Source organism: Protopterus annectens, chromosome 7.part0, assembly GCF_019279795.1.
Source record: "Protopterus annectens isolate FY-2018-M chromosome 7.part0, PAN1.0, whole genome shotgun sequence".
Lineage (NCBI taxonomy): Eukaryota > Metazoa > Chordata > Ceratodontiformes > Protopteridae > Protopterus > Protopterus annectens.
In genome coordinates, this window is record NC_056739.1 from 85,136,986 (window position 1) to 85,159,261 (window position 22,276).

The 22,276-nt window shown below is 41.3% G+C and overlaps 1 protein-coding gene across 1 annotated transcript in view; it reads left to right on the forward strand.

Moving 5' to 3' along the window:
* LGR6 (leucine rich repeat containing G protein-coupled receptor 6) overlaps positions 1–21,958 on the forward strand; it is a 655,213-nt gene extending 633,255 nt beyond the window's left edge. Inside the window, exon 15 of the mRNA XM_044076136.1 lies at positions 20,296–21,958. Coding sequence (XP_043932071.1) covers positions 20,296–21,545 — 1,250 coding nt within the window. The 3' untranslated portion in view covers positions 21,546–21,958. The remainder of the gene's footprint in view (positions 1–20,295) is intronic.
* Positions 21,959–22,276: the final 318 nt, after the last annotated feature.

Consider the following 22,276-nt stretch of genomic DNA (forward strand, 5'->3'; position numbering starts at 1 on the left):
TAAACAGATATGGTGAAACGGTGATAAAACTGAAAAACTCAGAGGTCAAATAAAGAAAAGGCTGGCTGAATATAAGACTACACAAAAAGAGATGTTTCAAAAAATAATAAAATTAGAAGACACAGCAGGTAGGGAAACCTGATATTTTCTGCTATACCCAAAAAGCTGGAAGGAACAGACTGTATTAATTTTCTGAAAGCACAAATAAGCAACTGGACTGGTATTCTACAACAGGAATTGTTAACTGAAAGTGCACACCATGTGTATGCTCCAAACCTGGCTATGAGAAAACAGCCTAGACCTTTAATAGTAAAGATGCAATCTTACAAGCAGAAGTTGATTCTGATAAAATTGTGGCAGAAGGGCAAAATACTAAAAGTGGGAGACAGCATAGTGTTTGTGGAGAATGACTATTCATTGTACACCGGACAGAAGAGGAGTAAATTTATCCCATTATTCAGGTAATGTCAAAAAGCAGGTGTACTAGCTATCTTCAAAATATTTTCCCTGGCAGAACAAAATCATTTTATGATGAAGTACATGCTAAGGAAGCAATACAAAAGTTTATCCAGCAAAAAGTGAGCCTGTGAAACAGAAAGAAATTCTGCTTCTTGTTCTTCTGGTAATAAAGACCAGAGAGAGACCATACCAGTGAAACATGTTCCAGTGTTTTAACAGAAAATGCTTGAGAAAGGAAAAAAAAGCACAAGAAGAATAGAGAGTATATTGGAAATGAAGCAGAGATAGGGTTTGGGAAAAGGAGATAAACAGGAATAGAACAAGAAAATCTGGAACTATTGGATTTTCTTGGGCTTTGTTAAACTTGTAGGGGACTCTAAAGCATATGCCATACTTCATGTCATTAACATTTGAGGAATAAAAATCAGTAACTTGGAAATTGACAAATGTGGGATTACAAAGCAATAATTATATTTGTGAAACATGACAGAAGAAGAAAATCTGGAAATATTGGACTTTTTTGGACTTTGTTAAACTTGAACGGGAGTCTAAAGCATATGCTGTACTTCATGTCACTAATGTTTGGAAAAATACTCAGGAGAAGTGAAGATGTGGGAGAAAGTTAACTCTAAGTAAAACAATGTTTTTTGTTAACAGTACTATTTAAATGGTACGTGATTTTCTTTGTATGTTATAAAGTAAAGTTTTTTCAGTTAGTTTTAAGTCCAATTAGGTAATGTAAATAGGTGCTCCTGTTATTTACCCTTTTGTTTCTTTCTTCCTTCTTATTTCTTTCCCCCATTCAGTTTTAAGAAATGTAGGCAGTGTAATGCAAAAAAAAAAAAAAAAAAAGACCTGGTTAAAAGAGCATGACAAAAGAAAAATTGGTGTGCTTTTTCTCATTCTTGCATAGGGAAATTAGTGGGTTAATGCCATTAGCTTAATCTACTAACAAGTTGCATGAGAAATCAAGTAAATGAAAAAGCATACTGAATATTATATGGCTTTTTTTCTAGTAAACAGTTTTGTGTCTGGTTCTCTTGTCTCTAGCAGACAATCTTATGAAGATAAATGGCTTGGAGAAAATGTTTTTGAAAGCATTCAAGTGTTTTCCAAGCTGAGAGAGCTATAAATATAAGTCAAAACTAGACATCACTTAATAGAACCACATGCTATACCACGTGTCTTAGCATGGATAACATTTTTTAGGTTAGCTCGAGTCTGTGTGTGTGTGGCTGTCAGTTTGGAACATTTGTTATTATTAAGAGGGTAAAACTTCAACATCTGAAGATGTGCGTAGTTTTGTGTGTTATTATTAAGTTAGTAGGTTTTAGGAGGTATTGAGTGTGTGTATGTGGGTTTTTGTTTGAGGGTTTTCAATAAAACAAAAACATCTGTAAAATGTCACAGAGACTCAAATGGAAAATGGAGATGACAAGAAACAGCTAGAAAAAAGATTAACATGCCATACAGTACACGCATGTAACACACAGCCGAAACTAAACATTTAACAAAAAAGCTGTTATACATAAAAGGTGGTAATAATAATCTCTCAAGGAATATGATGATTTTTATAATGTCTTTAAATATTAATGCTTTCACAGATAAATACTATATTAAAATGTAGAGTGCAAATAGCTATGCTACAGGAGACACACTTGGAAATAACTGAACATGTGAATTTGATAAATAAAGTTTTTCAAGATGGCTGTTCAGCAGAATACCTGGGGATAGGTAGAGAGGAGTACTTATATTAATTGCAAGAGGAGCTCCAATAGTAATAGAAGACAAGGGTGTAGATCATGTATATCTTTTTGCGCTGTACTGAGTACATATTTTACTTAGTGTCACATCAACATGGCTTTTTTCAGGTCATATTACATCTACAGCTGTCTAAATAAACATCTTTAACAGCAGGTGCAATATTGCTAATTTAAAAACAATATTTTAATAGTTTTATGGGGAACAGCTAAAATGTTACTTAAATTTATTAAGTGCTGGGGGGGCAGAATTTTAAGAAATGTTTTAAGTGATATATGTCCAAGTTAGAGAAGGTAGCACTAAGAGCTTGTGAGTACAGAATGGAATTTGCTTGCTACACCCTTGATAGAAGAGGATAAAAAAGACAATAATGCTAGATTTGTACTACTAAGGGGCTGCTGGTAAGGGAGGAGGATTAAACTGGCATGTATTTATATTCCACCAAAAGCTGCTATACTGGAGCTTAAGAAATCCCTGGGAGAAGTAATCAGCTTTCAGCGAGGAATATTTCGTATAGATGGGGACTAGAATTTAATTTGCAATAGTGAAGATGTGTCTGGGGGGCCATGAAGGGAAACTATAACAAGGGAAGGTAGACATTTAAAGAAATTTATGAAAATATTTGGCACGGAAGATGTGAATTCAGTACTAGGAGTTCGGAGTGAATTTACAATTTATTCCCCAAGATACAAAAACTGGGCCTGGCTAGTCAGAATTTACATTTCACAGGAAAATGTGCATTTAATTGAAGGTCTTGATACACACCCAATAAATATTTCAGATCATATGCCAATAATAACTAAAGTAAAAATACAGGATAATGGAATAAAAATGAGACACTGGTGCTTTCCCACCTATCTGTTGAAAAGAGAGGAATTTAAGGAATGGGAAGTGCAAATTTTTCAGGAGCTATTAGAGAAGACTCATTTCATCTGAAAATATAGCTAGGGAGTGGGATAAAATTAAAGTGAAGTTTAAAAATAAGATAGAAATAAAAGAAAGGGAAATATGTTTAAGAATTAACAAGAATTATTTAGAGGGACTGACAAATGTTAAAGTCTTGCAAAATAGGAGGAATCTCACAGAACAAGAAGAAGAGCAACTACAAAATGTTAAACAGAAAATAAGAGATTATCTTGATAATATGCATGAGTTTAGAAAGTTTGCTGTTAACCAACTGTTTTTTGATAACTCTACAGCACAAAAACTTTTAGCACAACAACTCATGCAACAGAAAGTAGAAAGGGACTGTCATCAAGCTTAGGGAGCCTATAACATGGAAGATAAGGGATCCTGTAGAAGTATTAGAAATATTTTGGAAATTTCTGTATAAAGCAGAGAAATATGGAAATCAAGAAAAGGTACTAATGTAAATGATTATGGAAGAATTAAATATGCCAAGGTTAGAGGTAGAGGAGGTTCAATTACTAACAGGATAGGAGGATATTTATTTATTTATTCATTTATTTACTGGGATAATCTGACTGGGCTATAAGCCCCTTTTCTGTGGAGGCCCCGGGAGAAAGGCTCCACAGATAAAAAAATAGTACAGTACAATACATGACAAAAATACATATAGCTTTGGTGTTAAGTACAAGAAGAAAAAAGAGTAGACAGACTAGAGATGAGATAAAAATGGTGATGTACAACCAATCTACAGGAAAGTCCCCAGGAATAGATAGTATTCCTGTGGTAGTTTGAAAGCTTGGATAGAAGAAACTGATAAAGATCTGGAATGTTTTGTTTAACAGTATTTTAAGAGGAGAAGTACCAACATCCTGGAAGAAAGCAGTGGTAGCTGTAATACCTAAAGAGGGTAAAGATCCATCATATCCAGCTTCATACAGGCCCATTTCAATACTAAACCATGAGTATAAAGTGTTTATGTCTATAACGGGTAAAAGAATGGCAAAAGTGATGTCAAAATTGAGAGATATGGATCAATGTGGTTTTGTGGAGGGGAGGAAAACATTTGAGAACATAAACAGAACACTGATGATCCAGAGGGAAGCAGAAAGTGAAAAAATACCACTGTTGGTTGGTTGGTCTTGATGCAGAGAAAGCATTTGACAGAGTAAGCTGGGACTTTATGAACATAGCAGTGGAAGCATTTGCATTCCCAGATAAAATGATAAGGTTGATTAGGAGGATATATGAGGGATCGGAGGCAAAAATTAAAGTGAGTTGGGTCCTCCCTGATAATCTCTGCTTATCCAGAGGAACTAGGCAGGGGTGTCCTCTCTCCCCTTTTTTATTTGTATTATGTTTAGAACCATTGGCAAAGAAAATAAGGGACTCAGAATGTTCAAGGATTCAACTGGTATGGTAGTCAAGAAAAGCTAGCTGTATTTACACATTACATTATTTTATACCTAACAAATTCAGAAAGGGACATTACAGTGCTATGGAACATATTGAGACAGTTCCAGTTCTTTTCGGGATACAAAATGAATGAAGCTAAAATAAAGGCAATAGCGGTAAACTATGTACCCATATGTAAATTGGTTCAGCAATATCCATACTTATGGGGACATGATAAAATGAAGTATTTAGAAGTATGGATTAAAAATGACTCCATTGTGGCAGCTAAGGATATGTGAGAAGAGATTAAAGAAAAACTGAGAAAATGAAATCTCTGTTATATGGATATCAATAGTAAGATACAAGCAGTTAATGTTTTTAGTCCCTTTAATCTTATACACAGATCAGGCATATTTTTATCAACCAGAAGAGACTTTGTGTATAGCAATTAAGAAAGAGGTGAAAGATTTTATCTGGGAGGGGAAGCTGTCAAGAGTCAAGTGGGATATGCTTATTTTTCCAATAGAACAGCACGGATTGGGATTACCCAATTTTAAGGGGTGTTTCAGAGCTACACAGTTAAGGTTCCTACACATAGCACAAGCAGAAACCTGTAATTCAAAGTGGAAAGGGATGATGAAACTGGAGGAAGCTCAAGAAACAGTGAGAGACTGGGATTTTGGAAGCAGATCCTTATGGAAAATAACAATAACCATGCAAAATACTATATTTATAAAGTAACAGAAAGTATTCTCAGAACTAAGGGAACATGGGAATGGAGACAGGAGATTCTGCAGACAGGGATTACTGCAATTAGGAATACAGACAATAGGCAAAAGTGGGCTAGAATTTATTGGAGAAAACTAGTAAAAGAACCAACATACTGGGAGCAAATAATTAGAGAGTTATAGGTAATAGAATTGGAAAAAGCCAAAAATGTATTTGGAATGGAGGACAGAGATTGCCTTCCATATCAAGGATTACAGAGTACAGGCAAACAGAAAGAAATAGGGGGATTCTAAGCAAAAGACCAGCACTGGTAGAGTTTTTAGTAGAATCTAGAACAGAAGCTGCTGTTAAAAAAATAAATAATTAGTTGAGCATACAAAATATTGCATAACTATAAGAATCAATCAGAGGAGATTAGAAAGGATTGGGAAGAGAAACTGGATAAGCAATTCACAAAGAAGCAATGGGGGATATATGTATGTCTCCCAATTATGCAACAAAATCTAGAAGATTTAGGATCTCTGCTTGGAAGTGTTTACACAGGTATTTTTATATCCCAAGTAGACCCCAAAGAATTTTTCCTCAGGTAGACAACAAATATTGGACCTGTGATGGGGAAGAAAAAGATAACTGAGGACATATTTTCTGGGAGTATAATGAGTTGGCAGACTTTAAAGATTCCTTTCAGACTGTTCTATCAGAGATACTGTGTAAGCAAATTGGTGTAACTAAGGAAGTGATTTTTTGAGCTATGATACAGAATTGGAATTGCCTAACCATAGTAAGACCTTGCTGAATCTAATTATGGTGGCTGCCAAAAAAGCAATTACTAGAAAATGGAAATCAAACTCTAAACCAATTTTACTAGAAGTAGTGAATATAGTAACAGAGATTAAACAACTGGAATTGGGATCTTTAGAAAAGGGTAGGAGCAAATTACATAGGAAAAATGGGAATTGTGGGAACAGTACATGCAGAGGTGGAACGAGGTTTAAAAGAAGGCAGGATTTGAATGAACTATATAATATTTGACAATGACTGGAGGATTTTAGGTGATGTGTAATGTTTGCAACTACAATTATGTCAGTATGGTTTGTGATGTATAATGTTTGCAACTAAAATTATCAGTATGGTTTGTTTTCATTTATGTAAATGTACGATTGCGTATGTCATGTGTGATAATTTAATAAATCCTACCTTTCAGACAAATGTCTCAACTGAAACAAATTTGAAGCAAACCTTTGATTTTCCATTTTTTCCTCAGTTTCTCTAACAAAGGAGAACATAGGCTTCACACCTTAGATGTTTACAGATCAAATTCTACTTAGACAGTACCAAAGATATTAGAAAATCATATCAACTATTTGTCTCTTTTTCCAAAGCAAAACTGGTAAGTCATGTATCAGAAGTTAGAATTTCTAAGTGGATGTCTGACTGCATTTCTTTTGTATATAAAAATAAATGTTATGTGCACACCATAACTATGCATATGTATTGTTCACTTTCATTCTTCCTCAGTGAATGGGTCTTGGATTCAATCCTCAGATCCAAATTGGCTTTTTTTTAATAGATTGTATGATCTGACTCTTGAGCTCCTCCCTTTCCCCATAATGCCTCAGGTCGAGTTTGCTGCTACTATATAATGCTACTATATAACAAACCAAATATAGTGCATAATAATAACAACACTAATACAGAGAAATAGAATAGAAACAGAACAGGGGCTCAAACAGGAACTGTGGTTCATAACAAAAATTTTCTTCAGATCACTCCTAAAGACATGGATAGGAGGAAGGTCCAGGAAAAAGCCAAAACGTAGATCACCACGATGTAGTAAAGTATAAAAGTCTTTATTAAACACAACATGTATGCTTCTTCAGGTTATAATTCATTACAGAAAAATCACAGGTATATATAGCAGGATTAATTATTGAATCTTACTTACTTTCTTTATTCTACATAGGAGGAAGGTGGGAGAAAGTTGAGAAAAATTGAAAATGGACAACGCAGATGCATAGTTATGGTGAGTGCATAACTTTTGTATCTGATGTTGGAATTTTCATTCGTTACTCAACAAGTGGAACAGAGTCCCCAGCTACCAAATGCAGCCCTGTTTCTGGAGATGATTTTTCAACTTGTAATGAGCAATAAAGCATTGAGCATTAGACCAAGTAGCAGCTGCACAAATACCATCAATAGAAGCTCTGGACCAAAAAGCAGCTGAAGTGGCCATTGACCTAGTTGACTGTGCTTTTGGCTGTTTTAGCAAGGTTAAACCTCTCAAGGAAAAGACATAAGAAATACTATCCGTTTTCCATTTGGCTAGTATAGTTTTAGATACAGGTTTTCCCATTTTGTTATTGGCAAAGGAAACAAACACTTGGTCAGTCTTTCTAAATTCATTTGTCCTATCAAGATAGAAAGAATGTTGCCTATGTACATCTAAAAGGTGAAGTATGTATTCTGCTTTGTTGTCAAATTCAGGAAGGAAAACTGGCAAGTTGATCAATTGGTTGATGTTTGCTTCTGAGGCAGTGCAAAGGAAGGATTAGTACATAAAGTAACTCGATCTTTATGGAAAGTTAAATAAGGTGGTTTTGAAGAGAATGCTTGAAGTTCAGAGAATCGCCTCGCAGAAGTTTCAGCTACAAGAAAGACTGTCTTCCTTGAAATAAATATGAGATCTTCCTTAGTTGCGGGTTCAAAAGGGGAACATACCAAACACTGCAAAACAACAGTAAAATACCAAGGTGGGGCGGGATCTTTTATTGGAGGCCTCAGTAAAAAAGATTCCTTTAAGGAATGCTTTGCATAACTTGGATGAGGCTAAAGTGGAAGCATTGTCTGTGATGTGATATTTGGAGATGGCTGCCAGCGGAACTTTGATTGTGGAGAAGCTAGCACCACTCTGAAAAACTGAAGCAGAAAATTTAAAACAGCAGGGACTGGAGTGGTGGAAGGATCCAGCTCTCTCCGATGAGCCCAAAAATAAAGTCTCTTCCATTTACTTTTATAAATCTTTCTTGTAGGGGGTTTCTGAGATGAAAATAAAATTTGTTGAACTGGAGAAGAAAGGCTGGAATGTTTAGCCATCACTGGAATTGGAGAAACCATGCGGTCAGTCTGAGGCCTGTAATCATCCCTGATGGATGTGACATAAGGTCTGGACTGGGGTCCAGTGTCCGAGGCGGACATAGTATGTGAGACCAAAGGAAGGGGAACAACACTTGTCAAGGTCAGAAGGGGGCAATGAAGATTACTTTGCTCTTCAGGTGGAGTGCTTTCTGAAGAAATATGGGGATTAGAGGTAGAAGAGGATAAGCATATGGAAGACCGAAGGGCCAAACTTGGACTAGAGCATCTCTCTGTGACTGTCCCTGAGGAGGAATTAGGGCAAAGAACCTGTTGCATTTGTTGTTGAGGGGAGTGATGAATAGATCGCAGCAAGGTTGGCCCCCATTTGTGGAAGATTATATTTGCCACTGATTGATTGAGAGACCACTCATGAGGCATCAGGATAGTCCTGCTGAGCTAATGTGAAGAACATTGGATTTTCCTGGTTTTTGTGTTGCTACCAGAAAGTGGTTGGAGGAGATCACCCACTGCCTGACTCTCATTGCTTCTCGGCAAAGGAGGTAAGATCTGGTTCCTCCTTGTTTCTTGATATATCAAACTGACATGTCCGTTTGGATAGCAATTGTCCCTAGAGGAAGAGAGGTCTGAAAAGACTGCAATGCTAAAAGAACCTCTGTCATTTCTAGGTCATTCATATTCTAGGTCATTTATATGTAAATTGGTCTCTTCTGAGGACCACTTGCCTTCAACAGTCAGTCCCAAGAAATGCCCCCCACTCCAAATGGGAGGCATCCATGGTTAACATAGTAGTTGGGGGCAGGATAAAGGGACACCCTTGACAAATCTCATTGGACTGAGTCTGCCACAGTAGGGAGTCCTTGCAGACTTGAGATAGTTTTATAGGATGTTGCAAAGGCTGTTGAAGAATGGATCATTGCACTGCCATAGTCCACTGGAGGATACGCATGTGAAGATGAGCAGTTGGTATCAAGGTAATCACTGCAGCCATTGATTCTAGGGGTTTGAGATTCTTTTTTGCTGGGGGAGAGGGATGAGAAATAATCTGTCTGACATGCAGTTTCAAGGCAAGAATTTTGTTTTCTGGTAAGAGAGCGAGATGATTGTATCTAGCTGAGCACCTATAAACTCCAAGACTTGAACTAGCTGAAGGTGGGACTTTGAAAGATTGATTGTGATTTCCAGGGATTGAGATAACTAGAGTAGGTAATCCTTGGCTTTTACTAGGAGATTCCTAGTTGGTGCACTGAGGAGCCAGTTATCTAGATAAGGAAACACTCTGAATCCATGCAGTCTTAAAGGAGCTGCTTCCACTGCCATGGCTTTGGTGAACACATTGGGAGCGGTGGTGAGCCCAAAGGGTAGGGCTCTGAATTGATAATGACTGGCTCCCAGCTGGAAGTGTAGGCATCTTTGAGAGTGACTGTTCATTTTTATATGATAGTACATGTCCTGAAGATCTACCGAGCACATCCACCATCTTTCTGTAACAGAGGCAGAATGGACTGAACCGTGTCCATCCAGAACTTGAGTTCTTTACAAACTGGTTCAGTTAACTGAGATCCAGGATAGGTCTCAGATCCCCTGTTTTCTTTGGCACTAAAAAGAACCTTAAGTAAAATCTGTATCCTCTTTGGTCTGGTGGGACCTCTTGGATGACTCTTTCGTCTAGCAGCTTTTGAATCTCCAGAGCTGCTACCTCCCACTGATTGGGTGGAACATCAGGGAGACATTTTCTTTTCATACAAAAAAAAGGGAATTAAATATCCTCTGGATACCATTCTTTGCAGCCATATATCTTTTGTGATGGCTGCCCAGGCTTTTAGGTGCAAAGACAAGTGTCCCCCAACTGTCTCCAGAGAAGAACAGTTAGGCAGTCCTTCAGGAGCACTAAAAAGGTCTATCCGAGAAGCAATGTCAGCAGCACTGGTTCTGCACACCCACTCTGCCATGTGGGCGGCATCTTCCATTATTATTTCCCCCTCTATCTCTGGGAGAAAAATCTCCATGTGAGTCCTGAAAAGGTCCTTGAGACTTCTGGAACCACATCTTCTTACCACCATGTTGATTTCTAGAAAAAGGTCTCTGTGGGGTAGAGAAATGGATTCCCACAGCAGACAAGGTCTTTCCATCCTGCTAACTGTGGAGAAAGTATCTGTTTAACAGTGTGGGCAAACAGAGGGGATCCATCAAAGGGAGCATTGATGAATGACACTTTGAAGGGCTCCACAAAAATCACACACTTGCATCCAGACATGTCTCCTAATGGTTATGCCTGAATCTGCAGCCCGTGAGGGACCCTCAGCTGCATGAGAGATTAACCTCATGGACGCATTGGAGGTTGATTATAGGGTGTCCATTGTAGAGAAAAAAACATCTGATATTGTAAATCTTTGTTTATTCATTACAAATAGGACCTCGGTTCTGTCCTTGGAATAGATACGGCCGTTTCCAAGCATGTGCAAGCCAAATACTCTCATCTAAGACCTACCCATAATGCCCCTCTCCTAGTTACTCCAGATCTCATTTACCGCGTTCCTAGTCAGACGTGCTAGCCATCTCTCTCCAAGCTAAGTAGAAAATTGTTACTTTTAAGACAGTTTTTTTCTTCAAAATTGTTTATTTTTTAGTCAAGTTAACCTTTTCTCACTGTCGCCTATAACATAATCCTATTTTCTACCCTTTACCTTGGTAATTTAATTTTTACCTCTTTGGTACTGTCCTTCTCTCCTGCCTTTGACAGGCCCTTCCTTACCACTTGTGGTATTTTTTAAATACCATCATTGGTATTTTCTCCCTTTTTCTCTCCCTTAATTTGTTTTTTCTATAGGATAGCCTTGCTGGCTTATTATGTCAGACAAAGCTAAGTTGGGGTTTAAACAGTGTGTCAAGTGTGGGCGTAAGATGCCTAACTCGGATTCACATGCTCATTGTGTCTACTGTTTAGGCATGGATCATATTAAAGCTGACTGTGACATTTGTGCTAGTTTTAGTAATCGTACACTAGCACAATGTAAAAATAAACTTATTTTAAAAGGTTTACTCAAGACACCTTTTTGGAGGCTCTATCTGGATCAGAGGTCTCACCCCCTCCAAAGACCAAAAAATATAAGGAAAAACAGAGCCACTTGGTTCCTTCATGTCCATCAGTTACGGAACTGAGTCGGCTTCATGCTTCGCTGGTGCCCTCGGCACAGACCTGTTCGGCACCAGGCTCTGTGTCCTCTCCCTCGGTGCCGTCCATGATATTCACCCCTATTTCGGTTCCAAACTCAGCACCACTGACTTTGGTGCCATCCTTGGATCCCACATTGGCTTTGATGACTGTACCTGCTTCGGCACAATCCCCGGCCATGGTGCTGACAGTTTCTTCGACTCCATCAGCTCCAAAACTTGAATACCTGCCAAGGACAAGATACTCCCAAACTTATGACCCTTTTATAGGGCAGAGGTTTAGCCCCTTTCTAGAAAGACCTGATTCTCCTTCAGCAGCCTCCTTTAGATCCACTAGGAATTTTTCTGAATTAGATCTAGTGTGGGTTGTGGACCAGCTTCTTTCAGCTAGGGGACTGCCCATTCCAGCTAGAAATTCTGTCCTTCTTGGCTCGGAATCTTTTACTACATCTTCCCCTATTTATCCTCCTCCGGCCTCTACCCAGATCCTGGAGATCTCAGTACCGATATCCACTCCGGTGCATACTGTCTCGGGTCTGACAGCAGTGTTCCCCTGTCAGCACCGACCACCCTTCTGGATTGGCTCTGGTGGAGCCGATGCTCTCTTGGAGAATTGCTTGGACCATCCATACCTTGGTACCTGGCCCAGCACCTATTTTCTTACTGGCGCTGTCTATGTCCATGGCTCCGACGGCTTTAAGTTCTCTCGGAGCTCCTCACCTGGAGGTGGGTTCCTCAGGGTGGGGTTTGACCCCAGTTCCTGGGTTGTCCCTCCTGGTTCTGGGCTTTCATCCCTCCTCAGGTGAGCCTGCTGTCCAGGTGATGGAGAGGGTCCTTCACTCCGAAGGCTCGCAGTCAGCACCAGTGACATCAGTATCAGAACCCCCCCAAGCATGCACCTCTCCCAACCCTCTATTTTGGGATCCCGGGCACGGGAGTCACAAGAACCCCCTTTGAAGGGAAGCCCTTCTCCGCAGTCCTCCTCAGAAGAACCCACTGGGGAGCCACTCCGGAAGAAACTGCAAGAGGAAGCACCTTGATTCCCCAGAGGAATCTATCACCGAAGACACTGATTGTAATGAGGGGGAAGGGTCCCCACAGTCTCCCCCAGATGACGTCTCATTCGGAGACATTCCCGAAATCCTCAAGCAGCGGGGAGACTGGAAGTCCTCTAACCCTTCTTCTGAGGAATCGGTGTTCTTGCAGGCCTTCCGTGCCTGGCCATCTACTTCCTGGGTGACCCCACCAGCAGATGACTTTGTTAAACTCATTGTGCAGCATGCCTGGAAGGCCCCAGACGGCATAGAACCTGTCCCCCAGAGGCCATACAAAATTTTATCTACACCTGAAGACCAGCCCCACTGGTCCAAGCAGTTGACAGTTGATTCTATGGTCGTGGCGGTGGTCACCAAGAGGGAACTGGCCGAAGATAGTTCCATTGTCCATCCTCCAGACAGGGAGTCCCGGACCATGGACAGACTAGGGAAGCGGACCTAAGCTTCAGCAACCTTCAACATTCGGTCGCTGAACTATCTAGCACACTTTATTCACCTCCAAGGAGACCTAATTTCCGAAATGTCTTCCTCTTTGGTGGGGTACTGCCTGATGAGGTGCGTGATACTGTCGCCTCACAGCTAGCTACCCTTGAATCCATCTCGAACTCCTCAATGCGTTTGATATCTCACACCACTGAGGGGGAAGCTCTAGCTGCCGCATCAGGCATCGTCATGAGACACAATCCTTGGATGCGGTTGTGTGACTTCGCAGACCCTTTTACATCTTCCTTCGTCAATGCACCTGTCGACGAATCTTCACTTTTTGGACCCAAAGTATGAGACACACTTGGACGTAGTGAGAAAGACGGAAAGACCTTGTCTGCTGTGGGCATACACTTTTCCAACCCCCAGAGGTCCTATTCCAGGAACCAGAAGGGAGGAAAAATGTGGTTCAAGAAATCCCAAGGATCTTTTCGTGACACTCGTGGTGAGTAATCCCCCTGGGGCAGAGGGGGCAACTCATATGGAAGATGCCCCTTTCAGGTAAGAGGGGTTCTGCGTAACCAGGGAGCTAGAGATTCTTTCTCCGGCAGACCCTACCAACGCTCCTGAGCAACGGTCCGATTGCTTTCTTCTGGAAGCAGTCGGGGATCGTTTTTCTCTGCATCTACCAGCCTGGCATCTTATTACTACTGATGTCTGGGTGCAGAGAATAATATCCAGAGACTACCAAATACCATTCGATTTAACTCCCAAACCCATCAAACGAATCCCTGATGTACCACCCAATCAGAGGGAATTAGCAGCCTTAGAAACAGAAAAGCTGCTAAGAAAAAGAGTCATCCAACCAGTCCCACCAGACCAGACAGGATCCGGGTTTTACTTGAGGTTCTTTTTAGTGCCAAAAAAGACAGGGGGCTGGAGACCAATCCTGGATCTCAGCCTATTGAACAAATTTCTCAAACCTCAAAAATTCTGGATGGTCATGGTACAGTCCATTCTTACCTTCCAAGGGAGGGAAAACTGGATGTGCTCTACAGACCTCCAGGATGCGTACTACCACATAAAGTTGGATCAGCGCTCCCGGAGGTTTCTCCGCTTCCAGCTTGGAGCCAATCACTACCAGTTCAGGGCACTGCCATTTGGTCTCTCAACAGCCCTCTGAATGTTCACCAAATGTATGGCAGTTGTGGTAGCTCATCTTCGACTACAAGGATTCCAAGTGTTTCCCTACCTGGATGATTGGCTCCTTACCACTCCGACCAGGAATCTCCTAGTCCACAGCCTCTCTTACACTCAAAGTCTCGCTCTCCACTTGCGGATTACAATCAGCAAAGACAAATCTCAAATGTCCCCAACGAAGACACTGGAATTTATTGGAGCGGTCTTCGACACAACATCCTGTCAAGCTTCTCTCCCCCCTCACAGGCTTTCAAAAATAAGACACCAAATCCAAGACCTTCTTCCTCAGACCTATGTACCAGCATGTCTTGTACTGCAACTCTTACATTAGTACCACTGGTGAGACTGCACATGAGAACCCTGCAGTGGCTTCTTTCCGCACAATGGTCATTGCTAACTCACCCACTCGACCACATGATACGTCTTACAAACTGTTGCAAGGAAGAAATGCTATGGTGGATGAAGCCACAAACGAATCTTTGGTGTCGACTGTTCTGTCTTCCCCAGCCCACGGCCACGGTGACCACGGATGCTTCACTGTTAGGCTGGGGGGGGGCATTTCCAGGGAAAGACTGTCCAAGGCACCTGGTCCCCCATGGAGGCCAATTTGCACATAAATGTCCTGGAACTGAGGGCAGTTCTCTTAATGTTGCAAGCGTTCCACACATCCCTACCCTGTGGGACCATTGCAATTCAGTCAGACAACATGTCAGTCATCTGGTATATCAACAAGCAAGGCGGAACCAGGTCTTACGCCGTGTCGGGAAGCCATGAGGATTTGGCACTGGACGATAGCTTCCACCCGCTTTCTTATAGCAACGCACATTCCCAGGAGTTCCAACCTTATTGCAGGCAATCTGAGCAGGAACATCCTGATGCCTCATGAGTGGTCCCTCAACCCTGTAACAGCGGATCGGATCTTCCAATGCTGGGGAAAGCCTTGCTGTGACCTGTTTGCTTCCCCCCTAAACTACAAATGCAGAAACTACTTTGCCCTGATCCCTCCTCAGGGGGAACCACCAAGGGAAGCTCTAATGCACAATTGGCCATCGGGTCTTCTGTATGCCTTTCCTCCATTTCCCCTCATTCCAAAATTTCTCCAGAAAGCACAGAGTTTGAGAAGCAAAGTGATCCTCATTTCCCCCTACTGGCCCCGTCAAGTCTGGTTCCCATTTCTATGGCCTCATCTGATTCACAGCCCGTGGATCCTGGATCATTCCCAAGACCTGTTATCTCATCCTCAGGGACTGATTCATCTGAATCTGCACAGTCTCAAGCTCACAGCTTGGTTCCTCCACTTCCAATGATTGCCAGGCTGCCTGACATCCCATCTCCTGTTCGTGAAATTCATCTGGCTTCACACAAACCTTCCACTAGGAAAGTTTATTCTAGTAAATGGACTAGGTTCTCTATTTGGGCCAAAGATCAGAACTTAGACCCTTTCTGTATGCCTATTCAAACGATCCTGCAATACCTGACTACTATTTTACATGCAGGAGCCTCAGCTTCCACGATAACTGTACATTTGGCAGCTATCGCCAGTTTTCATAATGGTCTTGATAATTCTTTGATTATGTCACACCACCTATGCAAGACATTTTTGAAAGGAGTATTACATGTTAAACCTCCGGTCAAGCCTCCCTTAGAACCCTGGGACTTGACTTTGGTACTTCAGTCTCTCACAGGTTCTCCTTTCAAGCCCTTTCATTCATGTGATTTGAAATTTTTGTCATGGAAAACCTACTTCTAGTAGCACTTACCTCAGCGAGAAGAGTATCTGAGCTGCAGGCCTTGAGTGTCAAGAGTCCTTACTTGATCTTCCACATGGATAGGTTGTCCCTTCGTACTGACCCTTCTTTCTTGCCCAAGGTCATTTCTGGCTTTTCCATTAACCAATCTATTGACCTGCCAGTTTTCTTCCCCCAGCATTCTAATAGAGGGGAGTACCTTTTGCACACCCTTGATGTGCATTGGCAGCTTCATTGTTATTTGGACAGGACTAAATCTTTCAGGAAAACAGATCAATTGTTTGTGGCCTTTGGAGGACCCAGATTGGGTAAACCTGTTTCCAAAGTGACTTTATCCTCCTGGCTTAGAAATGCCATTATTTTTATCTACCAACAGAATAAGCAATCCTTACCTTCCAGAATAAAGGCTCATTCTACCAGATCTATGGCTACTTCGGTAGCATTTCATTCCCGAGCCTCAGTGGATGATATCTGCACAACAGCCACTTGGGCAAGACCTCATACCTTTATATCTCATTACAAATTGGATTTGGCCTCCAGGGGATGAGCATCTTTTGGTTCCATGGTGCTCAGGAATATCCTTCCTTAGGGCCACCCAGGACTCAAGTAGCTGGGGACTCGGTCCTATTTGTAATGAATAAACAAAGATTTACATCAGATAAAGAAGTTATGTCTTACCGTAACGTTCCATCTGTGTTGTAGATCTTTGTTCATTCATTACTTCCCACCCTCCTTCCTCCTGCCTGGACTCCTAGTGGAGTTTAGGAACTCCTGGTTAAGGTATTTACTCCTACTATTTTTTCTATTACTACATCTATTATCTAAGGGCAGGCAAACTTGATCTGGAGTAACTAGGAGAGGAGCATTATGGGTAGGTCTTAGCTGAGAGTTTTTGGCTGGCGCGAGCTTGGAAACTGCCATATCAGTTCCGAGGATGGAATGAGGTCTTATTTGTAATGAATGAACAAAGATCTACAACACAGATGGAACGTTATGGAAATACATAACTTCTTTTTCTCATCCTTTATTGACATGGACCCAGGGGTAGAGTTAGAGAGTTCCTTGATTAAGTCCCTCTGTAACCCAGTAAAGTGTGCCAGTTGGTTTAGTGACCATAAGGCAAAGATTGATGAGGTGTAAACTTGCTTCCCATACAGGTTCAATGCCCTGGATTCTCTATTAGGAAAATGGGGAGAGGAGCTGTGATCAGCTAGCTTCTTTTTGGTGGCTGCTCTAATGAGTCTATATTACATAACTGAAACATAATTTAATCAAATGGCACTTACATTGAAAATGCCATTTATCGAATTCACTCTTGTGGGGTGCTGCTCTCCCCCACCCCCCACTAATTATATATACCAACTCCGAGATCACACTACAGTGAGGAAAAGGCAAATTTTCCAGTCATCACTGTACCGCGATCTCACTAGAAACACTTTGATTAATGGCATTTCGATGTAAAGTGTGAATCGATTAAATTAATTTTCGATAAGGTAATATAGACCCGCTGCAACAACCATGCCATCCACAGAGATTCCCTTACTCCTGTCTTTTGGTGCTCCAAGAATCTTATCTGGACACTGTGGGATGGTTCTATGGTATCTGGTTAAATCCATGCCTAGCGGGACACAAGATCTATAAGCTCATCCGACAGGGGGAGGGGTAACCCAAGACATAACTGGGCCAGACCCAAAGGCTACTAGGAAAACCAGTCTATGTGCCTTCTTTTGTACAAACTCTTCTGGGGGACATCTTCACTGTGGTGTTCTGGAGAGCTATCAGAAGAAGCAGGGAGTTCCCTACCTGGAACTGTCTGGAAGCTGTCCCTGTTGAGTAGGATGAAGAGACTCAGAAACAGGATCCAAAGGGGGAAAAGGGATTGGATCTGAAGAGATAAGAGTCAAAACAGCTCTCAGATGGGAGAATACCCTCTCCACCACCTTGAAGGCCGAGGGACCAGGAGAAGCTGAAGTCAATCTAACTAGAGCCGAAGATGTCAGAGCAAATAAACCCAGGCCTCCCAGATCCTCTTTTCTGAGGGAGGAGTCATAACTGAGCTGTCCATCCCCGAGGCTCCAAAGGGAAGAAATGGCTCCAAAAGCTTTGGAGTCAAAGTCCTTCCCTCGGATCCACTGCTGATGCTTTGGCTCCGAAACACGTCCTGCTCAAGGGAAGTCAGAGCTGAACAGATCAGGGAAGTAGTCAGAGTCGACAATAAAGGCATCTTTGGAGCCGATGGTTTTACTCTTGGAGATCTCGGATCCTAGAGTTCTGAAACAGAAGGCCGGATCACAGAAGGATAAAAACAATAATATGTAGGGGAGGTTTAAGGCTCACAGGTTTGATGTGAGCCGGACCGGTCAGTAAGACACCCATCTGGATCTGTGTTGTGAGAATTTTCTCATCATCCTACCCACCTCTGCCTTGGAAAGACTTCAGGAGGACCTGATTGAAGAAGTGGAAGGAGAAGATTTTCTTGGTGTCTCTTGAAGGAAGGGATACCTCAATCTTGGATACACTGGCTTCATTGAAAAATGAGGGCTTTGGAGCAGAAGAGACCTTAATACTGAAGGTGTAGGATCTGAGGTCTTTGGATCCAAGTGTTTGGAGATTTTAGTTGGAGGTTCCAATGTCTGAGCAGATTTATGGAGACCTGACAGAAGAGTGTTTTCTATGCTCCCTGGACTCTGTAGACTTGGATTTCTCTGAAGGGGTTTGAGCCCCTGAAGTAGAAGCAACTAAAGAAGGAGCAGAAGCAGGAATAAGGCCCTTAAGCACTAACTTGTTGCATCGGTCACTGATAGCTGTAGCATTAAAGGCCATAGAAATAGTACAAGTGTGAGGGGCCTAAACGATAAATGCACTCTCTGTGGGCATCAGAGTTGGGTATTTTGTGCCCACAGGAAGTGCATTTTTTAAATCCAGTAGGCTTTTCAGCCATGTTGAAAAAAATCGCCAAGCAGCAAATAGCCAGTCAAAGAAAATGATTTTTTTTTTTTTGTAAAGTAAAGTAGAGGGAGAAAAAGGTATACCAACAATGGTATTAAGATTACCTTATTGAAGGTAAAGTTCAGAAAAGAGATACCAGCGTTGGTAAAAGAGAATACCAAAGAATGGTAAGAAAAAGTTAAAAATATAATAAATTTAGCAGGTAAAGAGTGGACAGCTATATAATAAAGTAAGTAAGGAAAATGAGTTAAATTTTAAGTTTTTACACACTATTCCTAGAAAAAAAACATTGCCTGAGCTTGAGAGAATGCAGTCCCAACCAAATTGTTAGAGCGGCAAACGAGATCTGAGGTGATACAGCGGTCAGGGGCATTATGGGTAAAGAGTGGAGCGCGAGAGTCTGATCTAGAATCTAGTGAAAAGTGTCTGAGTTGGATCTGAGACACATTCATTGAGGAGCAAATGAAAATGACAACAGATCTCTAGGTTTGTCTCTGAACTCAAAACCAAAAGCTCATTCCAGCAGAGCAATTGCTACCTCTACAGCTTTCAGGAAAATAATTCCCATTAATGACATTTATGCAGCAGCAATGATTCATACATTTATATCACATTATAAATTGCATGTATAGTCTAGAGCTCACACATGCTTTGGTTCTACCATCCTCAGAAATGTCCTTCCTTGATACTACCCAGGTCTCTTTAGGCAGCCTGAGAATCTGTCCCAAAAGTTGAATTGGATGGAAATAGACAGCAATGGATGTGAAAGTTATGTACTTATCACAACGAAAGATCAGTGTTGTCTCATTTTCATCAGATTCAACATCCCTCTCTCCATCCCCCTTCCAAATTGCCATTTGCAAACTTCTGGTGTTCAGACAGGCCTCGACCAAGACCCTGTCTGCTTTAGGTCACATTGCCAAGCTTGGCATACTTAATAAGCTGTAGTTTTTATTCCATAGGAGTGTTTATACTTACCAAGATGCTTTTTTCTCTGTGGTTACTAACAGTCATCAAACTTGATCTGAGGTAATTTAGATAGAAGGAGGGAATTGTGGGCAGGGGAGAAGTCAGACCCTCAGATCCAAAGCTCTGGAAGAAGGTGCCGAGGTTGGATCCGATTGGATCAGACAACCTAAACATTGAACCAGGCAGAAGTGAAACAGCATGGATCTATTGTTATGGTAAATACATAACTTTCTTTTTTGTCAGCATTTTCCAGGTGAAATATGATTCCTTTCTTTGCATGCACACCTTGTGAAATGTAAGTCTTCTAAAAATCAGGCTGTTGAAAGTAACATTTAAAAGAACAATATTTTTCGAGTTATGTTTTAACTGTGCTGGTAAAACATTTACAAATGTGGACTTCTCTAACTTTCTTGAATTTTTTTTCTATTTTTCAGGTCCATTTAAACCTTGCAGTCACCTGTTTGAAAGTTGGATTATTCGTCTTGGAGTATGGATAACTGTGATTGTGTCTCTGGTATGTAATGGCTTGGTGATCCTAACAGTATTTGCTTCTCCTGGTTACTTGTCACCAGTGAAGTTTGTGATTGGCTCTATCGCTGCTGCCAACATGCTTACGGGAGTCTACAGTGGTGTTCTGGCTTTTGTGGATGCAGTAACCTTAGGACAGTTTGCAAAGTATGGAGCAAGCTGGGAAACTGGAAATGGCTGCAAAATCTCAGCATTTCTGTCTGTTTTTGCTTCAGAAGCATCCATCTTGTTCCTGACACTTGCATCCGTTCAGTGCAGCATATCCGTATCTTGTGCCCGTGCATATGGAAAATCGCCTTCATTTAAGAGTGTGAAAACTGCTGTCCTGTGCTGTGTGCTGTTAGCTGCTATAGCTGCATCGCTTCCTCTTTTTTCAGTTGGAGAATATGGAACTTCCCCTCTTTGTCTCCCATCCCCACTTCCAAATGGGAAACCTTCTACTCTTGGCTTTTTGCTGGCCTTAGTAATGATGAACACCCTTTGTTTCGTGGTCATCACAGGCACTTACATCAAGCTGTACTGTGATCTGGTGAAAGGAGAGTTCGACTCCATTTGGGACTGTGCTATGATCAAGCATGGTGCCTGGCTCATTTTTACTAACTGTCTTCTTTATTGCCCTGTGGCCTTCCTAACCTTCTCTTCCCTCCTGAAACTCTTCTTCATTAGCCCAGAAGTAATCAAGTCTGTTTTGCTGCTGGTTACCCCATTACCTGCATGTCTGAATCCACTGCTGTACTTGCTTTTTAACCCACATTTCAAAGATGACCTTCGACTTTTGAGACAAAGAGCTAGGCCACAAGAAGAAAACCCAGAACCTTTCACTAGTGAAGACACAGATAAGAGTTCCTACGATTCCACACAAGCTCTGGTAACCTTCTCAGATGTTGACCTGCTGTTTGATACTGTGGATGCTCTAGAAGTCATCGCCAGACATCCACAAGTTCTTGAAGCATACAACATTTCTTCAGTAACTCTCTTCCCATGCCAGAAAATAGTGGAGGGCAAGAGACAGGAAGCAAACTATGCCCCCAAACACTGTTTTGCAGATGAAGAACTATTGATTACTTGTGAAAGTGCAGAACTAGCTCACAATAGCAACATTCAGATCAGCTTTTGTTCGGGTAATTCAGTCCATTCCTTTCCATCTCACCTATAATAAGTGGATCTTACTGACTATAGTGTCCCCTCCCCATCATAAACAGCTGCTCTGCTACTGGACTGCACACTGAATCCAAACAAACTGCATGAGATGTTCCTAGACTGCTTGTAGCACACACCTTCATCTCAGACTGACTCATTACTGAGCGATGTTTCTACACTGAGTGCAACTGTAACAGTACTATGTACACAAAAGGCACTGTATCAGGCAACAGACTGTTACCCCTCTTTAACATCATTTAACAGTCTAGCCTGAAGAACTTGATCAAGTTTGACTCATGACTGTTTGTGAGACTACGTAATTCAGAATGTTGTTTCATAACACTGTGACCCGATCTTCAGTACAGGAGCTGAGAATACAACTACGGAATGTCCCCCTGAATGTAAAAATATTCCTCTGCAGACTGAACTGTCCAGACTTTTTGTTGCATCTTTGCAGTGTAGTACTCCATTGCAAAGAACATTTCTTTGGTTATTATTAAGCAGAGAAAAGAATATATGTGTTTTAAAGGCTGCTAAGCTTAATCTGGCAGGTGTTACTCCACAGAAACACCATACTCAGCAGCATGTAAAACAAAAGAAGACATCTGTTAACACAAGGCATACAGGGTCCCACACCTTAAAAGAGGAAGACAAATCAGTTGGCAGCAAGACAAGAGAAATTTCACAGGAATGTCTGAGGCAAAAGGTGAAGGAAAACAAAAAGCTGATGCAATAGAGAGCACACCG